Source organism: Carcharhinus amblyrhynchos, chromosome 25 (genome assembly GCF_965287045.1).
Source record: "Carcharhinus amblyrhynchos chromosome 25, sCarAmb.v2.hapA, whole genome shotgun sequence".
Classification (NCBI taxonomy): domain Eukaryota; kingdom Metazoa; phylum Chordata; class Chondrichthyes; order Carcharhiniformes; family Carcharhinidae; genus Carcharhinus; species Carcharhinus amblyrhynchos.
In genome coordinates this window covers 3,875,015-3,891,162 of record NC_137348.1, presented here as the reverse complement: position 1 = coordinate 3,891,162, position 16,148 = coordinate 3,875,015, and the positions used below count along the sequence as shown (strand labels likewise).

General features: G+C 39.5%; 2 protein-coding genes across 2 annotated transcripts in view; one reads left to right on the top strand and one right to left on the bottom strand.

Annotated features, from left to right (window-relative positions):
* dync2i2 (dynein 2 intermediate chain 2) overlaps nucleotides 1–2,463 on the bottom strand; it is a 33,023-nt gene extending 30,560 nt beyond the window's left edge. Inside the window, exon 1 of the mRNA XM_080212394.1 lies at nucleotides 1,893–2,463. Coding sequence (XP_080068520.1) covers nucleotides 1,893–2,228 — 336 coding nt within the window. The 5' untranslated portion in view covers nucleotides 2,229–2,463. The remainder of the gene's footprint in view (nucleotides 1–1,892) is intronic.
* A 171-nt stretch (nucleotides 2,464–2,634) lies between these two features.
* Nucleotides 2,635–15,838, top strand: LOC145358170 (protein SET-like). The gene is made up of 8 exons (XM_080211903.1): nucleotides 2,635–2,920; nucleotides 4,529–4,586; nucleotides 5,813–5,955; nucleotides 8,189–8,292; nucleotides 9,672–9,785; nucleotides 11,287–11,457; nucleotides 12,006–12,161; nucleotides 12,758–15,838. Exons 1-8 carry the CDS (start codon nucleotides 2,848–2,850, stop codon nucleotides 12,779–12,781), a joined length of 843 nt encoding a protein of 280 aa, XP_080068029.1. The 5' UTR covers nucleotides 2,635–2,847; the 3' UTR covers nucleotides 12,782–15,838.
* Nucleotides 15,839–16,148: the final 310 nt, after the last annotated feature.

Genomic DNA, 16,148 nt, shown 5'->3' with positions numbered 1-16,148 from the left:
ATTCTTGGGGCTCAGTTGGCTGGACTGCTGGTTTGTGATGCAGAGTGACACCCACCAACAACTCCTGTACTAGCCAAGATTATTCATGAAGGCCCACCTTCTCAACCTTGTCCCTTGCGAGAGGTATGGTGATCCTCAGGTTAAATCACCAATCAACTCTCCCCCTCAAAGAGGAGCCTCAAAGCCAATGGTCATCTGGGACTATTAGGGACTTGCATCTTAAAGTACTTCATTAACTGCAAAGTGCTTTAGATCTTCCCATGGTTGTGAAAAGCACATCCTATCTTTTTCAATTCAAATTGTAAACAGCAGCAGTCTCTCTAAGCTCAGCAATGATTTAGAAATTTGTTATATTTACATTTGAATAATTTTCCAACAAATAAATTGTTATTGCTGCACACAGATAACCATTGCACAGCGTTTTGAGGCCAAGGGAAAATAATTTTCCAGCTGGGCTAACCAAATACTACAAAATTCAATATCCTGCACATGTTCAGACTGTAGGGACTGCAAACAGCAACTATCAGACCTCTGGGCGAAAGAATAAATGTCATGATGTGGATGTGCCGGCGTTGGACCGGGGTAAACACAGTAAAAAGTCTGACAACACCAGGTTTTAGTCCAACCGATTTATTTGATAGTAAACTCACAAGCTTTCGAGGGGACTCCCTCGAATAAACTCAAATCTAGGATTGAAGCGACCAAAATCAAGAATTAAAAAGTATTCATTCACATGCAAGAGAGAGAAGCCTATTGCTAAGTTTCTTCACATTATTTTAAAATGTCATTAAAAGATTTGATTTATAACTTCCCTGCTAAAACCAGGAACCTGGTTTTGGAATGGGATCTTTTGCATTCATTAGAAAGCAGACAAGGCCTTGGGTTAACACCTCATCAAGAAGATGGATATTACTCTTGGCATTTCAGCTAACTGTTGCCTCACAGTGCCAGAGACCCGGATTTGATTCACGGTTTGGGTGACCAGTCACATTTCCCTTGTGTCTGTGTGGGTTTCCTCTGGGTGTTCCTGTATCCTCCCACAGTGTGAAAGTCATACTGGTTAGGTGCACTGGCTATGCTAAATTCTTCCTCAATGTATCTGAACAGGTGTTAGAGTGTGGCAACTAGGGGATTTTCACAGTAAAGTTCATTTATTTATTAGTGTCACAAGTAGGCTTACATTAACACTGCAATGAAGTTACAGTGACCCAAGCCAGGAATCGAACCCAGGTCCCTGGCACTGTGAGGCAGCAACGTTAATAACTGTGCCACCCTAACTTCATTGTGATACTAATGTAAGTCTACTTCTGGCACTAATAAATAAACTTAAACATGAAAACGCTAATAATAAGCATTATATATAGAAATATATTGTAAAATATATTTAAAACTACAGCATGGGTGTATTTCAACTAATGTTTCTATAAAATTCCCCAGACAACTCTTACTTTACTTGAAATAAGAGCAGAAAATATATCCAGAAAGGAACAGTGAAGGTAGGATTAATTATACTTTCAATGATCTCTGCTCTACTGAATGGTCACGCGTCCGAGATTAACCCAACCTTCCTTTTTCGACAACTGAGCACTTCCAACCTCTGACTTTATCCGGCAATGGTTGGCTTCCTATCAACTTTATTCAAGGAGCGCAACATGCTACACGTTTCGCCATGTAAATAGCGCCTGCTTCTTCCTATGGAGCATGCACTAAAGTGAAAGGTCCAGTCAAATAATGGTAATGGTGAATCATGATGGCCAAATTAAAAGAGCTGCTCGTTTCGCAAAAGTATTGAACTGCATGTGTTTGCATTCTCATCCAGATCCCATTTTACAAATAATGTTGTAGAAATCAAAACAGATGCAAGTTTTCACTTTTACAGGTGCAAGACTTACTGTGTGTAGATGGTCTATCCAGTTGACTTCAAATCCGTCAAAGGCGTGGCTCTTGATGTTCTTCATTAACTCCTTGCTAACCATCGGCTCCACCTGGCGGAGAAAGTGGACCAGGCGCGGGGAATCAATCCGAGGCTCCGTGCTGCCATCAATGGCTGGCCGTTCTCGATGCTCCATTGGCTCGGTCTGCGTACTGATTTTGGCGCTGCGTCGGATCTGCACTGAGGCTTCAGCGCGTCGAACCTCCGCCGTTTGACAAACTGCGTCACACAGCTCGGGAGCTTTCCTCCAACGCGACTCGATCGACACGGCCTCGCGCACCTCGTCGCTGAACATGGCCCGTTCGGGCTATCAAGCCCAAAAACTCTCCCCAACACTGGAAGACGACTCTAGCTTATATGTTTTTCAATAAAGATGGGTTGGAGGGTGGAGGGCTCCTCTGCCTCCTACACTCGATTAAAAACAAACGGCAAAAAAAATCCCCCCCTTCTCACACACACCGAACGCGCAGCATGAGCTAACGCTCGACGCGACCCAATCAGGGCGCCCCGTCACCATGACGACCCGGTCCGATTGGTGCCCTCGCGCTGCCTGACGTCACCGCCGCCCTCGCGCCGTTGCCGCCGCCGCCCCGGGGCGGCCAATGGGAGACGACGCCGGAGCGTATGTTGGGCGCGAGGGCGGCGCACTGCGCACGCGCACTGGGCGGCGGGGGGGGAAGGGCCGCCAAGGCGCGTGCGTGTTGCGGCGGGCTGAGCGCGAGCGTTTTTTTTCCTCCCACTGTGGTAGAGGCGCGAGACCCACTGAGCCATCGAGGGGGAAAGAGAGAGGAGAGCAGCGAGGGGAGCGGGCCGGCAAGAGAAATAGAGGCAGATCAATAAGAGAAAGCGCAGATCAGGGCTTTTCACCATTTTTTTTCCTTCTTTTTTTATTTCCCCCTTTTCCTTCTTCCAAGATGTCGGTCCCAGCGACAAAGATGAGTAAAAAAGAGGTGAACTCGAACCATGATGGAGCAGACGAGACCTCAGGTAATTTTTGTGCAGCGATTTTTTTCCCCTTGTTGTGGTTAAATCCGTGTGTGAGTAGAGGCTTGTGTTTGTGAAGGCCGCTGTGTGTGTGTATATATATTTATATATGTGTGTGTACGCGGAATGGCGGCCCCACGCTCCCCCTCTCGGTCGGGCTGGAGAGGAGCTGAAAGGCAGCGCGGGAGGGTAACTCCATTCACTCCGGCGCCATGTTTATGAAGCCACATACAGAGAGAGTGAAAAAAAAGAACAGAATCTCTCCACCTCCTCCTCCTCCTCCCCTCATTGTGTAAGGCGGCCGCCATGATACCAGGAAAGAGAAATGGAGCCGCCGCGGCCTGCTCGTCCGTCCGAGGTGAAGATGCCCTATTTCATCTCCCCCTCCCTCCACGTTAAACCTATAGCGGGCACGGATAATGTGCAGGAGGCAGGTCCCAACATGGTCTTCCCTCTATTAGCAGCAATACTCGGGGCGGCTTGGAAGCAGCCGACTTGGAGAGAGAGAGAGGCCTAACCACGCGGCCTGGTGTTAAAGGGATTATAGCATCTTTTTTTTATTTTCCTGTCTGTTAAGGGGGCTAAGGTGGTTCAAACTGCGCTGGCCGGCACTGTTATCCCAAACCCTTTTCCTCTGCAGAATTCCCCCTCCCTCATTTGATCCCATCTTTTATTTTGAGTCATTTTAACTGGATGTTTTTCTTCTGAGAATCCCGCATGTGTGTGACCGCGACTTGCCACACAAAAAAAAACAAAGCAGTGTAAAATCTGGAGGGAAAAGGCCAATACATTTGCAGAATTTAATTGCAGCTTTTGACGTGAAAGAGGGGGAAATGAATGAAAATGGATTGCATTAACTAAAATTGTGAAAATGCTTTAAAATGAAGGCAGATGTCCGACCAGTCTTAATAAATGCCGGATTTTGAAAAGTTTGTTTTGGATACAATTCATTTTATTTTGAAATGCCGATATTAAAACAGCGACTTCCTTTCGGGAGGAACCACGCGGCTTATAATTTAGCAGGGGTTCATTCAACACAAAGGGAAGCGGCACTGAAACGTGGGTAGTAGGCGAATTGTTGACGTTCCTTGGTTTAAATTCGCTATATATTACAGGGGCTTTCTGGCTGCTGTTTGAGATTGACATGCTCTGTCTGTAATTTTCACAGTTCCGAGCAATAGGTGAGCAGAAAGAAATGAGTTGCTTTTTTTCCGGAGGATGGTTTTGTGACAGATTTCGCTACATCTACTTTTGCGGATGAGTTTTTTAACTTCTGCCAGGTTAACTTGTTCTCTAGGTTTACCCGTTGCCTTTAAGCATTTAATGTATTGTTTCTTCCGAGGGCATCCGTCCTTAGGGAAATATGTAAAATGAAGAGTTCACAATTTTCTTTGTGCCTTTATAGTCTGTTTAAGAAGACAAAATAGGGAGCCTTGAAACTGAAGTCGTATTTGATCCGTCTGTTTTAATGTTTTAGAAGTACCAGAGTGGATTTGATTTAAGGAAAGTGTTTTAATGCAATGTCGAAGGTGTCATTTAAACGTCTTAGAAATAGCATATGTGCTGATCGAACACCTCCAATTTTGTGACTGTAAAACTTTTTTTTTACAGAAAAAGAGCAACAGGAAGCCATTGAACACATTGATGAAGTACAGAATGAAATAGACAGGTAAAGTAACAGAAGCGGTATATTAAGTTGCATGTTTAACTCCATGGAAGTTGGTTGAGCTTCACCCTTAAAGTTTTAACTCCAACAGCATTTTTAAAATTTGGTGCAGCAATAATGTTGATGTTGCAACTGACGGAAGTGGTCCTTGGTTTGAAAGTTTCCATTGTTCCACTTGTCTTCTGAGCCATATTCTGATGTGGTCCTGAAACTTAGTGATATACGTTCATTTTCAATTTCTGTGAAATTGAAGGGGGGGGTAGTGAAAAATGAGAGTTAATTTTAGATAAGGGTGATTTTTTCAAATACTATTCCACAGATTGGGGTAACTGCTTATAATGCTAGAGAGAGTACATGGAGTCTTTTAATATTATTCTGTATGTGCATGTGCGAGGTGTTGTCTCTTGGTGTTCACAATTCTAGCTAGCTTTATTGGTAGCTGTATTTGGTCTTCAACCAGAGTGTATTTAATTTTTGGGATTGAAAAGTTGTAGGAGAAGAGTCTAAATTATTTGAACTAACGTGATGTATCCAAGAGCCTAATCATGCTGTATTTTTCACCTTTTGAGGTGTTGTTTGTACACAAGTACAGTCCATCATGGTGTATCAATGCTTGTCCACAGCAGCTGCCTGCTCTGGTCATATTCCTCCTTTCTTTCTGACCTTTCCATGCCTTGTCCTTTTGATTTAGAATGTCCTTACAAATATTTCCCAATGTATCTTTGGCTGTCTCCACTTCAATCTCCCTGCTGTTATGCCACCCCGATTGAATTAGGACTTTTGAATGCCCAATGGAGAAAAGTTCCAGTTTTACTACTATTGATTTGCTAGCTCCATTGTTGTGACATGTCCATAGTTTAATGGATGAGCAATTGGAAGATGAAAAAAACATTATCCTTGAGCTAGTGCGCACAATGTACTGCCTAGGGGCCAGATTGTTTTAAAATCTCTTATAACCTTAAGTACAACTGCCAGACCATCTTGTTTGCAGGTGGTGTTTTTTGGATAATTTCACTTATAGAATAAACCGCATTACCTTTGCATTTATCAGTCCTGCCTTCAGCTGTTTTCCTTACCCCTTGCGTGCAGAGGTGTTCTTGTCCTATTTGGTCAGTTTGATAGTTGAAAGGAATATAGATTAAATATGTCTGTATATGTTTTGCAACTCAAAAGTACTATTTTACCAGGCTGTGAATAATTCTTGTGTTTTTTAAAATGCTCTTATTTAGACTGAATGAACAGGCAAGTGAGGAAATTTTGAAAGTAGAGCAAAAATACAACAAGCTACGCCAGCCATACTTCCAGAAGCGGTCAGAACTCATTGCCAAAATCCCCAATTTTTGGGTGACTACGTTTGTCAACCACCCACAAGGTAAGCAATCAGATATGTAAAGAGTGGCTGTAAATAAACTGGGAGAACAGAATGTAGGAGATACAGTTTTGATGTGAACCTGTCGGGAATTTTTGTGTTGCCTGTGTAAAAAAATTTGTTGTGATAGTTTATTGAAAGGGAGCTTTATCTTTGCAGTAGAATCTGATTATATGGAGCATTTTCAACTTCAAGATGTGGAGATGTCGACGTTGGACTGGGGTGGGCACAGTAAGAAGTATCACAACACTAGGTTTATTTGGAATGACGAGCTTTCAGAGTGCTGCTCCTTCATTAGGTGAATGATAAAGGAGCTGTGCTACAAAAGCTCGTGATTCCAAATAAACCTGTTCAACTTTAATCTGGTGTTTTGATTCAACCTCAAGGAATTGAAGCAATTGTGACTCAATTTTAGACTCTCGGGCATGGCATTATGTATTGGCTGAGTTTCTGTGAACTTCCTTGCCATTCTAATGAGTACGAGTTGCCTTTCCTTTAACAATGACCCCTAGAGGCATATGCTATTTACTGCAGCACTGATCAAAAGTTGGTATGACTTTACAGCAAACCACAGCCTTGATGATTTGAATCATTGAAAGGTTGTTTTTAATCTTGTGTTGTGCTAGTCTTACTGGCTTATGCTCTTTCTGCAGCCAAGGTTCTAGTTGCTAGTTCAAGGTTCTCGTTTTGCTGATGTGGTTGTTCACTAAGCTAAAGCTATGGTGTGTTTGAAACCATTGGCCTATAGTAATTAAAACTTGTCGCCAGTTTTGAAGTTCTCTTTGTGATATTGCATTGCAACGCTTTTGGCTTGATTAGAATAAATTATAAAGCTTGATTAAGTTGTGCTCAGTTTTAAATTATAACTTGATTGTTATCATATTTTTACATTTTGAACAGAAATTAGGATGGTCTGTGTTAATAGCATAACCCAATGTTCCAGTGAATGTTTTTGCTTCCAAACGTTGGAAAAAAATATCTGGGCAAAAACAAGTTATTTGTTCTCCATATTTTGGGAATGGGTACAGAGAATTGGCAGTTCACTAGATGCAAAGATTGATCAGTGTGCTTTTAAACATTGGTTATGTGTACCATCTTGAGGTGAAGGAAAGAAATTCATTAAATGTTTTTGCCTTTTGTAGAAGCCCAGATTATTGATGATGCAAGTTTCTGCAGCAGCAAGTTGCTTTTCTGTCTTTATAAGTGCCATACATTAACCTGAGTGTCTGGCCATCTGACGATGTGAGGAAGTCGCAGCTGTGCTTAATCCTTCCGTGGCCTAGATCCCTGACATTCTAGAGTGGCGTTGTGGTCTCCTTTACGTTTCCCAAAGGCCTTGTTGCATTGAGGCTGATTATTGTGCCCCTCCCCCAGCTTTGAATATGTAAGAAGTGGGTTGTAACTGTAGAAGCAGTAATGTAACAAGTGCTTGCATCTATTATGTTCCAGATGGACATTTTGATATTTAATTCAATGCAATTGGTGTAAGATGTTTTACAGTAAGTGGTGTTAGTTTAAATACTAACTTGTAACATTTGTAATAGTGTGAATGAATGGAAAGCTTGTGGTGTCTTTATTGAGGTGCATTTAGCTCTATTGTAATATAGGGAAATTCCAGTAATCAATTTATGCACAGCATGATCCCATATACAGCAGTGAGATAAAAGTTTTGGCAGTGAGACATGGAACTTGGGAAGTGTTTGTATTAGTTTGCTATTGCATGAAATCTTGCCTATTGTATGCGTCCTAATTTTCTCTTTGGAATGAAGAAATAGCTTAGGTAATACTATGTAAAATGTAGCAAAATGATCAATGGATGTATCTGTTTCCACATTTTACAAAGAGCCAGGCAAGAGACATTATAGTGTATGTGCATGACATGAGCCTTCTGATTTCCTTCCTTCCTCCACATACAACAATTAGGGAGTGCTCTACCAGGTTGTCTTGCATGTAGTGATTTGGGTGCTGCTCATTGGTAAGTTTGGAGGTCTCACTAGCAATAGCCTTGAATTTTAAAGGGCATGAAATCTTCTATTAAAATTGAAAATACAATCTTCTCATTATCATTTAGTGTTGTTGTCTCTGTCTTGCGTTTTAAATCAATACCATGGACCTGAAGCTGCTTGAATATTGCACTACAAGATTTGGCCAGTACATTTGATACATCACTGTTGGCCTGAAATTACCAAACAATTCAGTTAAAACTAATTATTCTTAAATTGCTTGTATATTCCAGTATCTGCGCTTCTGGGAGAGGAAGATGAGGAGGCACTGCATTATCTGACGAGAGTGGAGGTGACAGAATTTGAAGATATCAAATCAGGCTATAGAATAGATTTTGTAAGTGCATTTTTCTTGGACTGATTGACTATTAAAAGCAAATTTGTTTTACAGGACTAAACAATTGAAAATGTTTATTCAGCGGTTCTAAATTTCATCTTGTCTTTAAAATTCCTTGATCCATGGGAGTGATAAGTTTCCACTTGTTCTTTTTAAGTATAATGTCATTTTTGTAGGGTGAATTAATTATTTCCATTACTGTTTTTAACCCTGGTTTTAAATTTGTTTTGAGAAATAATATCTTTTTTTAAACTGCCTGTCTGTCTTGAAGTATAATGAGTATTTATTTTGCTGATGCAACAGCAAATGCACTAATGTTCACAAATAAGGTAATTGAACTAATAACCCACTCAAATATCAAATTCCTAAAACCTTAAATTTGAATTTTATCTATTGCAAGTCGGTGGTCTTGGTGATTGCAGTTAATTGCATAAATAGTGGGGAAGATCTTTGCTGCAAGTTTGCAGGTGTGAAGTTGAAGAAAGTTGGGAAGAATGTCAATTTGCCTTAATATTCTTGGGATCAACTGTGTTCTCCCACAGGCAAATTATCTATTGTTCTTTGTAATCTTCTGCACTAAAGGTGAATCATCATTCAGTCAAGATGACCTGTTGCTTGACTAACTACATTTAATGCACCTTCATGTGTCAAGGTGGCATTTTGATTTCTTACACATCAAATGACTGATATTGAGGTTTTATAACCATGACTTGTGGTGATTAACCTCAAACAGCTACTTTGGAGTGAAACTTCCTATACAGACAGGTGGGCCCATAATTAAAAGATTCATCCAAAAAAAAAAGGCCTGACAGTGAAACACTCCCTCTTGTCAGATTGACAAATCAGTTTGCATTTTGTGTTGAGATCTCTGGAGAGGGAGTCAAGTCCATGATCCCTGCTTCAAGTAAATGCACTATAATTGAGCAAAGGATGTAAACGGTTTGCCATACAGAAACCTTGGCACTGCATCTTGAATAATCTACCTCAGCTATGATTTTCAGTTCTCTGTTTAGCAATTAGTAGTCGTAGGGTAGTTCTGTTTTTAATGCACGTGCATGCCAACAATATTGTCAAGTAAACATTTGGCATAACTACCAAGTGTTTAATTGCTTGGTAAATGCTCCACTTTTAATTCTTTGTGCAATCTATTATTACAACCTTTCAATAAATGTACCAGATTTGAGATTCAGTTTTTTTATGACTGCTTTAAGTAATTGAAGTATCAACACTGGGGCTGGACTACTACCACTTTGTCAGGTGCTTCTATTTAACAGGTAGTTACTCAAATGTAGAGTTTTCTTTTGCTTGTAAATTTTAACCCAAGTTTGTTTCTTATTACACTAATAATGAAGACAGTAATGGGTGACTTTTGTTTTCAGTATTTTGATGAGAACCCATACTTTGATAATAAAGTTCTGTCCAAAGAATTTCACCTGAATGAAAATGGCGATCCATCTTCAAAATCAACAGAGATCAAATGGAAACCAGGAAAGGTAAGACCTGTCCCAGGATATGAACTGCTGGACTCTTATTTAATCTCATGGGTGATTCTGAAAGGTGTGTAAATCTATAATTACGTTCAGAAAATCAATTTATTTGAATTACTGGGGTGATATCAGGAAAGATTTTCATTCAAAAGGTAGCATGCATCTGGAAATGTCCTAAAATTGCTGTTGAGACTTGGAATGATTTGAAAGTTTAGTTCCGGTTTGGTAGAGTGTGTGATAACTTGAGAACTAAGCAAGTGCATGGAATTGAGAGAATCTATCATAATCTAATTGAATGACAAGAGTCTCAAGGGACTGATTGGCATACTGAGTTCCTAACTTCTTCATACCTGAAAAGACTGCATTGATCTTGTGACTTGGCAATTTTTTTTTCTACCTTGAGGTTGGAGAAGGATACTTGGGTGATGTTTGTTGCTATTCTTAGAGTCCCGACATGAGGGGCCGAAAGCAATATGTTGTGATGACTGCTTTGTTTACTTTGGGCAGGCATTTCACAGCTGATGTGTACAATTGGACTGGAGCTTATTTGGCATATTGATTTAAGTATTTGCTTGATTTTTGTTCCCACGGTTGTTTCTTTGCCAAACGTGTCCAAATTGATGTGTTTTGATCTTAGTCATTTACAACTGGCCAGATGGTAATGAGGAACCTCAACTGGCAAATCAGTTGCATATCTCAGTTCATTGATAAGTTAGTGTGGAAAGGAATTGACATTTTGAGCTAGCATCTCACTGCAATTCACAATAGCCTTCAATGTGTTTTTTTTCTTTGTGTCAATTTAGTTTCAATTGCCCAGGTACTGAGCTGTACAGCCCTGATGTTTCAAACCCACTTCTATTTAGCTCTGTTGTCTGTTCTGTGGAAATAATGGGTTTCTATAATTGAATTTTATCAGTTCTGGTGGAATTCTTGAGAAATTTGTTATCTAAAGCTGCATGAGTAACTTGGTACTGCTGCAATTAGTTTAGAATTACACTGGTTGCTATTAAACATGCTTAATTCCATGGTTCTTCATGCTATTCTTAGCACTTTAATTTTGCATCATGTTTTGTCACATCTTCTTTGCATCCTTTGTGCTGAAGTGAATCTATTTTTAAACCTAAATTAGACCAGGGTGGCAAAGTGGTTAGCACTGCTGCTTCACAGCGCCAGGGGTTCGATTCATGGCTTGATCATTGTGTGGAGCAAAGTTTGCACATTCTCCCTGTGGGTCTCCTCTGGGTACTTTAGTTTCTCCCCACAGTCCAAAGATGTGCTGGTTAGATGAATTGGACATGCTAAATTCTCCCTTGGTGTCCCCAACAGGTACTGGAGTGTGGCGATAAGGGATTTTCACAGTAATTTCATTGCAGTATTAATGTAAGCCTACTTGGTGACTATTTTAAAATGCTGTTCTCCACTTGCTTGGGGATCTGAACGTTCTGAACAGTTGTAATGCAGTTAAGCATCTTCCTTACACTTAACTAAGTATTCATATTATTTCAAGGACCTTACAAAACGCTCCAGCCAGTCACAGACTAAAGCGGGAAGGAAGCGACAGCATGAAGAACCAGAAAGCTTCTTCACCTGGTTTACTGATCACTCAGATGCAGGTGCAGATGAGCTGGGTGAGGTTATCAAAGATGACATCTGGCCAAATCCACTGCAGTACTACTTAGTGAGTATTCTTGATTCTTTGTGAACTTTAAACTATTTGGTGGGTGATTAATTATTGGCATAAGGGCTGTGGGTATTCAACTTCGCCAGTAGTGTTGTATCTCTTTTCATGGGAAGTTCAGCATTTGTTTCTGCACAAAAGAACGGGCCTATGTGGTAGCTATTGTAAATAATTAAAAGCCACAGCGCAGTCAAGTTGAAACCCAAGAGAGGACGAAATCAATTGCTTGTCTTTTGGGAGTTTTTTAAATTGCTTTATTATTAGGATGGTTAGGATAGTGAGCGTTGATTTTTTTTTTTCTCTAGAGCCAGATTGCTGATCTACTTTAGTGATTTGTATGTTCAATCTTCTAGTTATTTACTGTTTTGACATAGTGCAACAAGTTTTGGGGAATCTTTATTTCGTGTGTGCAACAACCTGCTCTATTCTTGCACTCCCACATTTAAAGACCAGCTGTGTCTCCTGTACAAAAGCTCAACCATTGTGATGAACTTTTTTTTTTACAAATTGCCCCTTGACAAGAAGTGTAATTTGTGATGTGTTGCCAGGTTCCTGATATGGAAGACGAAGAAGGGGATGGTGAAGAGGAAGATGAAGATGAGGAGGAAGAGGAGGGATTGGAGGACATTGATGAAGAAGGAGATGAGGATGAAGAGGGAGAAGAGGAGGATGAAGAGGAGGAGGAAGAAGGGGAAGAAGCCGAGGCAAGTGCTGTTTTAAAATTCATGGTCCAAATGTAACATTTGTGTGGAAATTTTAAAACGATGCAGCAGGCTGAATTTGTCTCGTGCTTCTAGCATTGAATCTCCTTTGTTACAAGTCTTCCATTTATTCCATCATTACTGACCTAAGATTTGGGCTGAATATTTGTCATGTAGTGTAATGTGATGCTTGATATTTTTTAACACTAGAACACCAAGGAAAGAGAATCTAGCTTGATTGTGCTTGCAGTAGGAAAATTGCCATTTTAGTTAAATGCTGAAGTGCCAATAACTTTTTGTTAAACGGGAGAATACTTTGTAAGATGTGCTTTCTGTTTTTCTTCTTCCATTAAATTAAGTTTCACACAAGAAATCTCATTTTAACAGTTTGAGTAATTTGGAATACTTGGTGCAAATTCTTTCACTAGAGTCTTGTACCTGTTGATTCTTTTTAGATGAGCCTAATAGTTTTGATTTGATTTTCTTGAGTCTACAAGTGTTGCACTTGTTCGTTTTTAGAGTAATGTCTAAAGATTCTGATTTGTTTTTTAAATCTGCAACTAGCTGCCTTGCACTAACTTTTTCTCCTTTCTTTATAGGAGGAGGAAGGCGAAGACGACTGATCTGGTTGCTGTTGATATTCACCTCTTCTACTTTTTTTTTCTTTAGTCCCTGGGAGCAAGTTGCTGTCTTTTTGTGCTCAGTTTCCTTGTTCTCCTGAGATCCTTAAACTATTATACAAAATTGGGATGAGTTACATGTGCAAACTACAGTGGCAATCTCTGCCATTTCCATGAACTGATATGAATTCTCCTAGCGCCAGCAAACCATTTCTGTAGTAACGTGATTGTATTTTTTTTACTTTTTATTTTAAACCCCACTCCCTCCAACCCATCCCTCTGCTAGAAGCCCAGAACTTAATTTGCCTTTGTGCTGTGACTATAGATAATTTTGAATAGGCTTTTTTCCTATCTGTTATGGCCCAGAGATTACACTGTGTTTCCATGTGATGTGGACAATTAGCAGTTACCATCAAGTCCTTGTTTCCTTCTCTCTTGTGACAAATTTGGGTGTCACTGAGGCACCTGGGGTAGATGCAGATGGTTGGGTTCTAATGGGTGGGTTTGTTGGGTATTTTGAGGACGTGGCTGTACTTAGCATGTTGATGCATTGTATATTTTTACAACATCCATGCAACCGAAGCCAACAATTTTAAATATTAATCGATTTGAACCCCACAGCAGATGGAGTGACAACCTGTAGAATCTTATTGGAATCTACATTCTCTAATGTAATTTTTTGTTTCACTGGAAAGGAAAATTGCTCCGTTTTAAACGTTTAAAGTGTACAAGTTGCTTTGTTACAATAAAACTAAATGTGTACACGAAAAGTGTGTGGTGAGTTTGCTTTTAACCTGGAATGTTTTGAGGATTTGATTGCAATCAGTCTTGAGTGGTTATTTTTAGTAAATACTTGGGGGAAATTGTACATGCCTGAGGTAAATTCTGCAGTATCAAAATTGATCTCAAAATGGTAACTCCAAATTAGATTGCCATTATTTGCCTATTTAAAAGCTAAATTATAACAATCCTAATATACATGCATGCAAGGATAAAAGGTCTGCAAATATCAGGTTATGGACAGGTCTTTTGAGTCTTTTTTCCACATCCACTGGGTATAATTTGAGGATTGAGCAGATTTGCACCTGTGAAATTAATCGATTAAAATTGTATTGTCATCTAACTCTTATTGGAACATGGGTGCAACGAGGTTTGGTCAGTGCTTCCCATTTTGTATACCAACATGTAGTGTTTCTAGCCTGGTGTCTGAGATGTGCAAGAAGCCTACATGTTTGTCAGTCTGTTCATTGGAAATGAGATTGTAATTTCAAAGAGAAAATTTCAACTCTTGAGAACTTAGTGTTCTCCTTCAATCAGTTGGGTCTGGGTCCAGCGCTGCTTTGTAAATGCTTCAGTTTTGAATTTAAATGCCCCACTTTTTTTTGTGGACAGTTTATCTTCTCGGCTTGCTTTAACTACCAAATTGCACTGATCTTTTTGCCTCTAGTAGCTAAATTCTGTAAGTTGGTATATAATGTATATATTGTCCTGGCAGTAGTTGCAATAGATCCATTGGACCGATGACTCAGTTTTCTTGCGACCAGTCCCATGAGCGCTACACCATTTAGCACCAAAATGTAGTTGTGATATGTCTGTGTATATAATCAATTGAAATTTTAAAGAGCCTGCCATAAAAGTTTTTTGCAGAAAATTAGACACTTGCATAATTATTACATTTTAGTTATTGGTATGCAACATACAATGGATTTGGTGCAACTCTGGCAAATTCATATCTGGTGCAGAAGAGTTTATTTGTGCTAATTGATTCCATTCCAACTCCTATTTATTAGGAATGTAGTTATCACTAGTTTTGGATATATGGGAACTGTTGCTGCATCTTTTGTAAAAAAAAAAGGTGGGGTGCAGGTATCCCAAATCAATGCCACTTATAGTATTTAACCCTATTCTGTTCCTATTTAATTGTTTATTGGGCAAATTTTCTTGACTTTCCAGAATTTGTACTGATTGTACTAAACTGTGACGACATTTGAATTGCTATTGTACAGTGAAAAAAGGTGACCTGATAACTGTTTTCCTTGATTTATGAACTTTTCCCATACCATTAATCCTGACTTGATAACGCTAATTAAGAACTTTTGAGTTTGATTCTTCATTGTAAGTTTGCTTTAATCCTTTCCTGCTTTTACTTTTAATTGGAAGTTAAGAGATGCTGTCGGTGGAAACTGGTGCCATTTCACTTGTGTTACCAGTGATGATAAAGTAGGCTATTATGATGTATCACTACAACATACATGACTGCTGAATAGTATCCTAAACTGACTTGGTATACTTGTTCTGCAAGTTAACTCTGGTTGAATTGCAGCAGATTGAGATTTTTGTATCTAATTATTCCCTTCCCTGGTATTAGACTGCAGCACAACCTGAGAAGCTAACAACTGCAGTTATTTCACAAATCTAATCTCCCAATTTCTCCTGGTGTTTTTTAGTGTGCCTTCACAAGATGGAGTTGTTGTACATTTGCATGTCTTTCATTTGGAGAAATAAATTCCCCTGAGCAGGTCTCTCCTGTCTGCATTCTGCCACTCCGATATAGACACAGAAACTGAGTTGTAGGTGGGAAAACTCTTGGGATGCAAAAAAAAGCTTACCAACCATGCCACTTTTCTTTTGGCAAATTGATGAAATGACTAATAATTCTACCACCAGCAATGCAAGCATAAGGCATGTGATTCCTTCAACTAGTAATAATGGACCTGAACACTTTCATCTAAGAAATGATGGCATACAAAAAGCCTAATGAGTATAACCAGAGCTGTAGTTAGTTTTATTTCTTGTTTTTGCTTACATAATTGTCCTGATAATGGGACCTGGCTAAGCCATTGCTTTGCTTAGCAATGTTCTGGAGAGCATGATGTCTATAAACCATATTTCAGAATGTTCCACTGGATTATAGACACTGATCTTTAAATGTGTACTGGGATTTTGTTTGATATGGCAGCCTAAGGTGTCCTGACTTCATGTTTTTTTAAATTAAATTGGTTCTCATCAATCTGTCTTTACTGTTATCTACAATAAAGTTTGTATACATGTTTTGCCATAGTGCTGTGTATTGTCTTTACTGCTCATTGTACGCATCTAGAATTATCACCAATACAAATATAACCTATAAAGTAAACAGGTTCTTATCAATAGCCATTGCAGGAGTCTTTGAGCCTCTGAATCTTCCGTGGTGTTTCAGAGAAGTGAGTTAACTTCAGACCAATGAATAGATTACATTTAAGAAATCCGATGCCATTACGTCATTTCGGATAACCCTTTATCTGGCAAAACTTGACTTCTACTTTCTCAGAAAATACATGTTTGCTCACCATTTATTAATATTGGCATCTAGCTAAGATGATTTACGGTG